The 11,935-nt window shown below is 35.2% G+C and overlaps 2 protein-coding genes across 6 annotated transcripts; both read left to right on the top strand.

Moving 5' to 3' along the window:
• LOC142522231 (protein TRANSPORT INHIBITOR RESPONSE 1-like) lies at positions 1-5,211 on the top strand. 5 transcript variants are annotated; one of them, XM_075625444.1, is made up of 5 exons: positions 1-133; positions 643-1,221; positions 3,072-3,564; positions 3,749-4,526; positions 4,805-5,211. In XM_075625444.1, the coding sequence occupies exons 1-4, from the start codon at positions 81-83 to the stop codon at positions 4,502-4,504; spliced, it is 1,881 nt and encodes a 626-aa protein (XP_075481559.1). In that variant the 5' UTR covers positions 1-80; the 3' UTR covers positions 4,505-4,526; positions 4,805-5,211. The 5 variants fall into 5 exon arrangements, with proteins under 5 accessions (XP_075481559.1, XP_075481560.1, XP_075481561.1 ...); XM_075625445.1 differs by having other exon boundaries at positions 2-149; positions 661-1,221; XM_075625446.1 differs by having other exon boundaries at positions 5-149.
• A 915-nt stretch (positions 5,212-6,126) lies between these two features.
• On the top strand, positions 6,127-10,887 carry LOC142522615 (putative 3'(2'),5'-bisphosphate nucleotidase, mitochondrial). Its single transcript, XM_075626110.1, has 10 exons — positions 6,127-6,353; positions 6,437-6,539; positions 6,619-6,721; positions 6,804-7,015; positions 7,363-7,426; positions 7,942-7,946; positions 8,012-8,400; positions 9,103-9,181; positions 9,256-9,306; positions 10,492-10,887. Exons 1-10 carry the CDS (start codon positions 6,256-6,258, stop codon positions 10,627-10,629), a joined length of 1,242 nt encoding a protein of 413 aa, XP_075482225.1. The 5' UTR covers positions 6,127-6,255; the 3' UTR covers positions 10,630-10,887.
• The last annotated feature ends 1,048 nt before the right edge of the window (positions 10,888-11,935 follow it).

Genomic DNA, 11,935 nt, shown 5'->3' with positions numbered 1-11,935 from the left:
TCGTATGTAGATTGCAAATTTATTATTATTATTTTTGGTTCCCTGTTCGAATAATTGGGGTATTTTATTATTTTCTTGCTATGTTAGCCAGTGGGTTGTCTGAGCTTTTTCTTTGGCTCTTCAGCTCTTCCAAGTATCCCAACAAGAAGGTAAGCCCCCTAAGTTTTTTAATTTATGGATTCTGTTTTTTCCTGGCTTTTGTTTACTTTATTCTGTAAGCAAATGGATTACGTGGTTTAATTTTTCTTATGATTTCCGCATTCTAGGAGCATCTGTTGGGTTTGTGTTTAATATGTTTTTGCTTCTGTGTGTGTTAGTGTTCTGATGAATTTGAAGCTTCTGCTTTTACACTTCTCTTGACCAATATATTCCCGAGCAAGGTGAGTTAAAAGATTTGACATTTCCAATCAAGAAGAAATACTGGTTTGTCAATGTAAATTTTAATCTTTCGTCATTATTATTGAACGAGTTGTTCTTTAATTTTCCACAGATGTTGTCAATTAATCCCTCTTATTTTCAAGATTTATGATCTGTATTATTTTTTGGTCAAGTTTAGGATTTCATATTCTTATGGTTCGTTGCATTATGCGATAAACATACATTTATATGAAATGGGTTCTGAATTTTGTATATGATTGTGAGATATTACAATCTTCTCAGCACCCGAGTCCCTATTCAAGGAGCCCATTTGAGGCGCATGGATCCAAACCCCAAGAAACCCAATATTTCAACACCAGATTCAGCTATCTTGAATGGATCAACTCACACTTACTCGTCATTCCCTGATGAAGTCTTGGAAAAAGTTCTCTCACTCATAGATTCACACAAGGACAGAAACTCAGTCTCCCTCGTCTGCAAGAATTGGTATAATGCAGAGAGATGGACAAGAACAAATCTATTTATAGGCAACTGCTATTCTGTATCTCCTGAGATTGTGGCTAAAAGGTTTCCAAGAATTAAAAGTGTTAGACTAAAAGGAAGACCTAGATTTTCTGATTTCAATATGTTACCCAGAGATTGGGGCGCTGATGTGAATCCTTGGCTGGTCATGTTTGCAAAAGTTTACCCTTTTTTGGAGGAGCTAAGGTTAAAGAGAATGACTGTTAGTGATGAGAGCTTGGAGCTCTTGGCTAATTCATTTCAGGGCTTCAAGGTTTTATCTTTGTCAAGTTGCGATGGATTCAGCGATGATGGACTCAATGCCATTGCCACTCATTGCACGTAAGACCAGTTTTAGAAATTTTTCTTCTTGTATGAATCTGTGACATTGGTTGCTAATTTTCTTTGGTTTCCTATAAATGGTATGTGTGTTTATATGCATTTGATATGTAGCTTTAGATGTTTAGATGCTTACTGATCAGATTCATTCAAGATTTTCTCTTCTTGGCAAGAAATCAAGGGTCTTTGTTGTGCTTTTAGTTGTTTGTAGAACATTGGCGCCTTTTGTCAATTCCTTTTTAGTGGGATTATATGAAATTTTTTGCGTCATTGAAGCTGTCAATTATATGTTTATGCTTGAAGCAATGACCTTAAATGGTACTTGTAGTTCATGACATTTGGCTTATTAAATGATATTAGAAAGGTATGTTTACTGATGTGGCTGAGAAACAAATGAGGTTGTTTTGAGGTCTCATTTTTTTGTTTGTCCGTTTGTGTGCTGTGGAAAACAGATGGATTCTAGTGGAAAATTGAAGTGTTCCTGCTTTATAGTTTTGTTTCGAAGCTTTTGGTTTTGCTTTCTTGATGTGACATCTGACCTGCTACTTTGACTTTAATGGATAGAATGACCTTGATGCAACTTATCCCAACGTTCATTGGCCCAGAGAGGCCATGTTTAGTTTGACTGTGTAGTGATGACTTATGAACTGATTATTTGTTTTTTTTTTTGGCTGAATGCTTAGAACTTTTACATGATTGGAAGATTCATTGTGCTTCTCATAATCTCACTATCAAATTCATTCTTGGATTGAAAATTTCGGTTAAATTTAGGAGTTTTAATTGGTCAATAGGCTTTTTTAATGAATGTGTATGCTACTATATCTCTGTGATCTGACCATATGTGACTACTATTTGCGGAACTCGCAATTATAAATCCTGCTTGCTCAAACTTACATGACACAACTTTTTCCTGAGTGTCTGTTTCTGGTGACAATTGCTGGCATTTACTGAGATCTACATTCTTTGATACTAAGTTGGGGGGTGAAAGCATATTTATTTTTAATACCGTACATTTTTAAAAAGATCATATTTAAATATTTCACTTCTCCAAAATTTATTCCTCATTTTTTAAATCAACACTTTATCACTTTATTTTTTTAGCAAATTTAAATTATGTTTTTGTTCTATCTTTTTTTTTAAGATATAAAGTTAATATATCAATGAGTAAATTATTAACTACAATTTTTTAATCAATATTTTATTTACACACATTAAAAATAATAATAAATATTTTTTCCTTCAAAGAACATAAATTTTTCTAAATATAAATTTAATTAAGTTTTTAGCCAAACTCCGTCTTAATTGTTCAATTGAATAGTTTCAAATTGATTGAATTAATTACTCTTTCCTTTTCGTCACCTAGTAACTTGTCCCAAATTATCTACTCTTGCTCTTAAAGACTTTGATATCTATGTGCAAGATGACAATCCAAAAGCAGACAAATCTCCTTTTCTTTTTCTCCCAATTGAAAACAAAAATAATTTGAATACTTACTTTTAATTAAGATTATTTTTTCCATTTGCATTGCTGCTGCAATGTTATTCCTCATTGAAAATAATGCCAGGAAGATGAAAGTGGTTTCTCGGGAGAAATTGGAATGACGTGCAAATAGAACTCACTGATGTGAGTGCCCCCTTTGACTTTACATATGCTTGGGTGACAAGCGATTTGAAAAAAGAATATATGGATAATGAGCTAATATAAACTAGGGGACGCTTGAAAATAACCAATTGCTGACAGATTTTCAATATTTCCAACTTAGTTTTTCTTTTTGTGGCCTAATGGCATTTTACATGTTCTGGTGTTCGGTTTTTAATCGAGAAAAAGGTTAAACACATGCCTTTCTCTTCTAGGAACTTGACGGAGCTCAACATACAGGACAATGTAACTGAGGACATTGGTGGAGGTTGGCTAAGCTGCTTTCCAGATGACTTTGTCTCATTAGAAATACTAAATTTTGCTAGCCTTAGTAGTGAGGTAAGTTTTGACACCCTTGAGAGGCTTGTTAGTCGATGCAAATCATTAAGAGTTCTGAAGGTCAATGAGAGTGTTAACTTGGAACAATTACAACGGCTCCTTGCACTTGCTCCCCAATTAACGGAACTTGGTACTGGCTCTTTCATGCAAGAACTTGCGCCTCCGCAATGCGAAGAACTTGAGATTTCGTTTAGAAATTGTAAAGATCTCCATGCTCTTTCGGGTTTATGGGAAGTCACCTCTCCCTATCTTCCTACTCTTTATGGAGCGTGTGCCGGTCTGACTTTCTTGAACTTAAGCGATGCTGCTCTTCAAAGTGTCGAATTTTCAAAACTTCTTGCTCACTGCCCCAATTTACGACGCCTTTGGGTAAGAAATTTTGATCATGACGGGTTTAGTAAGTAATTGTCATTTGAATGAGCTCTCTCAATTTGATTCTCAAATCTTGACATGGTTAAACATCTGAATCTGGTTTTGCATTTGCCTCTAGTTTCGTGGCTGTACTCTCATTTAACTTATTCCCATCTATAACTATAATTTTATTTTTATATAGGTAGTCGATACGGTTGAAGACAAAGGGCTTGAGGCCGTTGGATCCAGCTGCCCCTTACTTGAAGAACTCCGAGTCTTCCCTGCTGATCCTTATGACAGGCATCATCGCCACGGGGTGACAGATTGGGGATTCTTGGCCGTCTCTCGTGGATGTCGCAAACTCCACTATGTCCTTTACTTTTGCCGTCGGATGACTAATGCCGCTGTTGTGACCATAGTCCAGAACTGCCCCGACTTTACCCATTTCCGTCTTTGCATAATGAATCCAGGCCAGCCAGACTACCTTACAAATGAACCTATGGATGAAGCATTTGCAGCTGTGGCTAAAACTTGCACTAAACTTCAGAGGCTTTCGGTTTCGGGCCTTCTGACTGATCTTACATTCGAATATATTGGGAAGTATGCCAAAAATCTCGAGACTCTTTCTGTGGCTTTTGCTGGCAGCAGCGATTGGGGAATGCAGTGTGTTTTAGAAGGTTGTCCAAAGTTAAGAAAGCTCGAGATAAGAGATTCCCCATTTGGTAATGCTGCACTTCTATCTGGGCTCGAGAAATACGAGAGGATGCGGTCTTTGTGGATGTCTGCCTGTAATTTAACCATGAAAGGGTGCATGCTGCTAGCAAGGAAGATGCCAAGATTGAATGTTGAAGTAATCAAAGACGAGGAAAGTGATGACAGTCAAGCTGACAAAGTTTACGTGTATCGGTCCATAGCAGGGCCAAGACAAGATGCTCCTCCTTTTGTTCTCACTCTTTGATGGCACTAAACAAGAATCATTGGTCAGTAGAATCTGCCTTTTTGGTTAAAAGAATTTTCTTTAAAATATAGTTGATAATTTCAGTTCTCGGTTTTTAACCACAACAAACCATATCAAGTATATTTGTGCTAGGGGTGGATCCAACATGAGTTGAGTGGGGATATCTCCTCCCTAATACTAAATATCTTTGAAATATAAAATATTTTTTCTAAACTTGTAAATTTCACCCCGCCCTCTCTCTTGAATTCCTGGATCCAACTTTCATTTCTAATCATAAACGCTGTATGTGTTTGCTTGCAGAAAACACGGTCAACAGCTCTCCTTTGTGCTCGGTTAGGAGTCGGATCAATAATATAACCGGGTTCAGTAGTTGTGAAAAAGGCTACTGCTCAGTTTGAACTTTGAATGGAAAAAAAAAAAGAAGCAAAATTGCAACCACCAAGGTGAGTGTTATATGTTGATGAAATCTTGTGACGCGAATCCACAATCTGACATTTAACTGGGGTACGAAACTATCCCGGAAGCTCCAATCTTTTAAATCTTGGTGAATTTTGTTTGTTATATCAGTCAAGTTCAAAAGCCTTGACCGGGGAATTATCATTTCTCTCTAGAGAAGCAGACTTGTATTCTTGATGGTATAAATCTCGACAAGTGTATGTAAGAATGATTTGACTTAGAAACCCTGAATATTGGTGGTTCAATTTCAAGCATTATCACAGCATGTAGACAGAAGCGAGTTTGAGTTTATACTCCATTCCTACTGTTATCAAGATTTTATCTCAAGTTTAAGCTCTAAATAATATACATTTAATCAAATATAATTATCTATATTTTTTAAAAAAACAATAAATCAAAATAAAGTTTAATATTAATAAAATAATATTATAAATAAAATTCAAAATAAAATTAATCGCATATAACCAAAAAATAAAATTTTAAATATAAAAAATATTTTTTTAAAAGAAAACTAAAAAACAAATTATTTCCTTATAAACTTTTTAAATATTACGTCATCAATGTTGCAAATTAAATTTTCAAATTTTCATGACATTAGGATTATAAAAAGGAATTTAATATAACTATATTGGGGTCATGATACCTTCTTTTCAATTGCACATTTTTTATTAATACATAAACATTATATATACATCTTGATCGGAACAAATCAAGAGAAAAAAAAAAATCAAATTTGGTCGATAGAATTTTCGAAACAAACGAAAAGAAAAAGAAAGATGAAAAAAACGAAAGATGAAAACATGGATATCTCGAGGGCTTTTTTTATAGAAGAACTTCACGTGGAATAAGATTTGACCTTATAGGATAAGTAAAAATTTGTGTGAGATGGTCTCACGGGTCGTATTTGTGAGACGGATCTCTTATTTGAATCATCTATGAAAAATTATTATTTTTTATGCTAAGAGTATTTATTTCTACTGTGAATATCGGTAGAGTTGACTCGTCTCACAAATAAAGATCCGTGAGACCGTATTACAAGAGACTTACTTCATATTTAATTCCAAAAAATGAAAAAATTTCACATAATTTTATTTTATTTTTTAAAAAAAATCATTTAATAAAACGTATATCTGAAATTTATATATGACCTACAACTACCGTATCTTAATAACTAAAAAAGAAAAGGAAATACAGTTAAATACGCTTTCCTTTCCCCGAATGTCGTTGTCCTACTTCCTCCCTCGATTCAATCTCCAAAATCCAATCCCACCGTAGCCGACCGTTTCATTCCCGCCATGAATGTCCTCCAATACTCCGCAGCCTCCCGGTTTTCTGCCACTCATCCCCGCCGCATTTTCCGAAGGCGTCTCCGACAAGGCGCTTTCACCGCGAGGTCTCCATCATACACCACATTCCCCCAAGCTTCGGCTTTGAAAACTTTCTCCACGCTAATCCTAGGGTTTCATTCCTTTTCAGGTCAAGTATTAGACTTCCTTTTACAGAAGAGAAAGCGGAGTACTATGATCATCTTCGAGCGGCTGCTGATGTTGTCGAGCGTGCATGTCGTCTCTGTGTTGATGTAGGATCTATTTCTCTTCTTTTACATGAATGCAATTTCTTTTCGATGAAGACGATAGTTATTTAGTTTAAATTTTCAGGTTCAAAAATCGTTGTTTTCAAGTGATAAAAGAATCCTTGAAAAAATGGACCAGACCCCGGTAACCATCGCGGACTTTGGTGTTCAAGCTCTTGTTAGCTTGGGTAATTTTTCGCTCCTTAGATAACTAGTGACTTCGTGATTTACTGTAAATGCTTTTATGCTTGACCTGTTTAAATGTTGCAGAAATGGGCAGATTGTTTCCTTCTATTCCATTGGTAGCGGAGGAGGACTCTGCATTCTTGCGTGAAAACAATCTTCTTGGTCCTATTGTTGAAGTTGTTAGTGGTAAATCAACTTTGGACGAAAAAGAATTAATTCCAGGTGATATCTTAAAGTCAATTGACAGAGGGGGAAAAGGTTCCTATTCTTTCGGACCTGAGCAGGCTACATATTGGGTGAGCTTGATTATGAATTTTAGGATGGCATAACATTTTTATTTTAGTTTGAATTTTGATGTTTTTCAATAAGATTTGAATGTGAAATAACTGGAAGAATTGGTAGAACCAATGGTTTGCTGGAAATAAATTTAAGGAATACAGGTACTCGAAAATTTTGGTACTCGAAAATTTTGGTGAAAAAATATCAGGTTGACAGAGTGGATTTTGTATTTTCTAATATGAAATTTATGCATCAAATGCCCCTGTTTGGAACATGCTGAATTCGTTTGGGAAAAGTTACTGTTTTGTTTCTTATTTTTCTCCTATAAACTGAATTTTGGTTACTAACATCATTGGCAATACAGATATTGGATCCTATTGATGGAACACGAGGGTTTGTCAAAGGTGGCGAAGCTCGAAGCTCTCTATGTGGTATGCCCTCTCCATGAGTTTCTCTTTTGTCCTGCGGTGGGGCTTGATGTGATTAATACTTTTTCTTTGAGAATTTCGATGAGTCAATCAAGGTTTCTTTGAGGCCATTAGTTTTGCATCAGCTTGCGCTGTTTCTCCTCATGTAAGTGTGTAATCTCATGCCAATTTTGAATATGTTTTATTACTTTATTTTAGTTATTTTGACATACTAATATCACATGGTCAACCTAGTCAAAAGTAGGACAACAATATTGGTCACTTGGTGCGAACCATTGTTTATTGTTGGTACAGTTATGTGTCAGTGGATAGAATTCACATGACCAAGGATTAGATTTAATCTTATGTGAGTCTTAATTACATTTCTGAATTTCTCATCCTGAAACTCATTTTTTCTTTGTCGGGAATTATTAGGGAAGACCATTCTATTTTTTCTTATGGCCCATACATATTGTTGGTGGCAGCATCTTCATCAAGAGCGCCTATCAGGGTTTTCCTGTCTTGGTGTTTTTTAGTTGTGGTGTCTGGATTCTGAGTTGAAGTATTGATATTAATTTTTCTTATTTATGTAATAATGACTTTTAGGTGGGTTTGGCTCTTGTTGTTAATGGGGAGATTGTTTTGGGTGTTATGGGCTGCCCGAACTGGGAGGATGCACAATTAGATAGGTTCTCCTCTGAAGTTTTGGGAGACAAGAATCCAATGTCTAGATCAGGAATCATCATGATATCTCATGTTGGTTGTGGAACGTGGAGGAAAAGATTCAGGGATTCTCAAAGTTGCTACACCAACATGGATGATAATTGGACCAGGTGTTTTGTTGATAGATTTCACCAAGTTCATGAAGCACGCTTTTGCATTTCAGATAGTCAACAATGGGAGTCATATCCGTTGTCAGCTAAATTTACTGCAACTAATAATGCTGATTGTGTTGGGGAGAACCAGATTTTTCTTCTGTCGACATGCTGTGGAAGGTTAATATTAATTCAAAGAAGATAGTTGTGTATTTATCTTATGCTTATACTTTGTCATTTTCTCATTATCGTTGCACTGTATGCTCGTGAGAGTTTTTCTTTGTTGTGGTGGAAACCGCTTATAAATTTCCTTTGCTAATTGGATTATACGGACGAAGGTAGTTTTTTTGGAAGCAGACGAATGGAGTTATTGAGGCAATAAAAAGTGCGGGTATGGATTTGATTATGAGAGATTGATTTATGTAAAAACCCATGATTGAAATAGCAATCAAATCATAATTCTCATTCACGATCTAATGATATTCTTGGAAGTGCTTCCACGTCACTCTACTGACTTGTAAATAACTGTGTATGGTGCTTGTCTCTTGCTATGCATATGTGGTCTCTCAGTTGCCTAGATAACTTTACTGTTGTTATGGCTTAGATGTATCGACAACTTATCATAGGTAAGTGGTTTCCTCGTTATGAACATGCACCATGTTTTGGAATTTCAATCATTTTATATGGACACAATTCTGCTAAAATAGCATGCTATTCAGCTCAATATGGTCTATTAATTTGACATAATAATCAAATCAGTTCATGGCTATGCAAACCTTGATAATTCAAGCATGCAGTAATTTTGGAAATATGTTTACAACAGATGCATGTTCAATTTTAATTTAAATTCTATCTTATTCTTCAATGTTTGCCTTCTGGTAGTCTCTGTAAATATCTGATGGTGGCATCTGGAAGGGCATCTGTTTTCATTCTTCGTGCAAGGACTAGACGGGAGATCATGGTTCTTTATTTAGCTTTTGGTAATTGCTAGAATTTAAAGCATATTGAGTTGATTTCATCTCATTTAAATTATAGGTCTGGGATCATGCTGTTGGGGTCATATGTATTCACGAAGCTGGAGGGAAGGTATGTCATCAATCCATCATAAGATGTAGGAGATATTGTAGATATTATTTTGTATAGACTTTCCTTTCTGTATAGACTTTCCTTTCTGTGTGTTATCTAGAATAGGAAATGATCATATGATCAATTAGTGATTTAATTAACTTTTATTCTGAGTATGTAACTTGTATAAAGGTCGTACATTTTCTGTAGAAAAGTAAGCTAGAATTTGCAGAATAATTATTCTTGTTTCATGGTATAGTGACACCGATTCAAGGTTTTCTGCCCCCCTGCATGTTATTTCTTCTCCCCTAAATTGCCATGGCCTCAGAAACATCTCTGGATGGAAAAACTCCAGTCACTTCATGTCAACCCATTATCATCTAATCCCTCATTTGACAGTCAATTACTGCAAATTACCCAACACAAGCTGAATGGATTGAATTTTCGAGAATGATTTCAATCTGTCATTCTTGTAATCAAGGGAAGGGGGAAGATTGGGTATTTGACATGTGTTCTCAAAGCCCCATCAGAAACTGACTCAAAATTTTGGGAAGCTGAAAACTCCAGTGTAATGGCTTGACTTATCAATTCTATGGAGCCTTCCATTGGCCGGGGGTATGTCTGCTACAAAACAGCCAAGGAGATTTGTTAAGCAGTACAAGAGATCTATTCAGACCTGGAAAATACCTCTCAATGATTTGAGATTTGGTCGAAAATTTAAAACACGAGGCAAGGCAGCCTGAATGTGACCGAATACTTCATACTTTGATGGAGTTATGGCAAGAAATCGATCTCTTTTAATTCCTATTGGGGGAGGCTATTCTCACATCTACCTATCTGATAAATCGTCTACCTCGAAAACACTCAAATTCAAAACCCCTTTGAGCACTCTAGCTGGCTGTTTTCTAAACCTTAATCTTTCAGCTCCTTATCTCCTAAAGTCGGGTGTACGGTCTACAAATATGTAGATAACTTGGAAAGAGTTGATCCTCAGAGAGTTGACATAATGAAGAGGCCAGCGATTTTGGCTAACAGTTTTCTTTTATAATGGTTAAGGCAGGCAGACTGAGATAACGACAATTGACTAATGATAAATTTTTAGAAATTCTGGACATTTTCCAGCATGAATTTGTGAATCTTTATGTCATGGAGGCCATTATTTCGGCTGGAAAGTTTCAATAATGAGGAATTAATATTCATGGTCAGGTGACTGATTGGAAGGGGTGTCAACTCGATTTTGCTGCAGATCAACTCGAGAGAAGAGTTTTATTCCCTTCTGGCGGTGTTCTGGCTACTAACAGCAGCTTACACAACCCAATACTTGAGATGATCTCCTCAAGCTGAATATTCCTCGGTGGTATGTGTCACCTCACCGTTTTAGATGTTCATTTTTATGGATCTCTGTTCATTTGGCCTCTTCTATATAGACCCTTTCCACAGTGGAATACATACATTATTAACGATTTAGTCAAAACAAAGTTCTCTTCGTAAGAAACTTTCCCAAAAAAAATTCTCAGAATGAAGCTGTTGATTGATTAAGATTTGTTCATATGTGAGAAAATAACAGGAAGATTATTTGAGGTTTGGGGAATTTTTTTTTATGGTATTGTTACTGTTCTCTAGAAATTATACCGAAGCACTGTATGCATGACCAGAAAAAATTAAATATCAAGCGTGCCGTGCCTTTCTATTGTATATGGATAAAATCTAATTCAACTCATAAATTTTGATTAATGAAATTAGGGTTAGGAACATGTCCGTTTTTCAGGTTCCGGGTACCCGAAAAATTGGATAGTGATTATTTAATGTACAAAAACTCTTGTGAGACTGTTTCATTGGTCATTAATGAAAAATATTATTTTTATTTATAAATATGAGTAGAGTTAACATGTCTCATGAATGAAAATATGTAAGATCGTCTCACACGCATAATTTCTGTGATGCTAATGAGATAAAATTATTTTTTTAATACCAATAGGACGTCATATGATATGATCTCCATAAATGAATTTATATATTTATTATTAGATAATATTTTTTTTCCTCAACTTGAACTAAGATGATAAATTAAGAATTTTGATATGCAGATAAGCTTATACTTTCTCTCAAAATCTTTAAATAAATCCTATAGACATTCATAAAAAAAACTAAAAATTACAAAAATTGTTACAATTATTATATGTCTTATTGTTTTAAAATACGAATTGTTTTCCCCCTTAAATTTGGTTCAAAAAACTTATCGAATCCGAAGTCCAAGAGTCACTGCTCAAATTTTAATTAAAAAATGAATTATTGTTATTATTATTATTATTTTAAAGATAATTATTATTGATATTTTGATTGTTTCCTTGCTCGCTCACATCATCCTCCGATCCTAATTTCATAATCAGCGGAAGTATCAGTAACGCTGGCAAAAAAAATTTCCCTTTTAAATTTTAAGTCTCTCAGCTTGAATATTTTTTCACATAAATAATGTAAAGAATAATCTATACACTAGGGGGCATAAAAAATGAACCCGGCCTGAAAAAATCATGTTACGGTTGAGAGTTTTCAGGTTCAAGTCAAATCGAGTTGCACTGGAAATCAAACCCGAAAAAATTAGTTTTTTCGGTTTAGGTTGGGTCGGGTTCGGATCAATCCGGATTGATTT

The sequence above is a fragment of the Primulina tabacum genome, chromosome 13 (genome assembly GCF_025594145.1).
Source record: "Primulina tabacum isolate GXHZ01 chromosome 13, ASM2559414v2, whole genome shotgun sequence".
Lineage (NCBI taxonomy): Eukaryota > Viridiplantae > Streptophyta > Magnoliopsida > Lamiales > Gesneriaceae > Primulina > Primulina tabacum.
Note: the sequence above shows the minus strand (reverse complement) of the source record. Positions and strands in the feature narration are given on the sequence as shown.

Bases quoted from the DNA above. Each gene is read 5' to 3' on its own strand.
- LOC142522231 (XM_075625444.1), top strand. From the start codon at position 81: ATGTTAGCCAGTGGGTTGTCTGAGCTTTTTCTTTGGCTCTTCAGCTCT. The intron at 1,222-3,071 runs GTAAGACCAGTT...TTTCTCTTCTAG, and splicing joins GCCATTGCCACTCATTGCAC to GAACTTGACGGAGCTCAACA. The intron at 3,565-3,748 runs GTAAGAAATTTT...ATTTTTATATAG, and splicing joins CCAATTTACGACGCCTTTGG to GTAGTCGATACGGTTGAAGA.
- LOC142522615 (XM_075626110.1), top strand. From the start codon at position 6,256: ATGAATGTCCTCCAATACTCCGCAGCCTCCCGGTTTTCTGCCACTCAT. The intron at 8,401-9,102 runs GTTAATATTAAT...GCCTTCTGGTAG, and splicing joins CTGTCGACATGCTGTGGAAG to TCTCTGTAAATATCTGATGG. The intron at 9,307-10,491 runs GTATGTCATCAA...ATTCATGGTCAG, and splicing joins TTCACGAAGCTGGAGGGAAG to GTGACTGATTGGAAGGGGTG.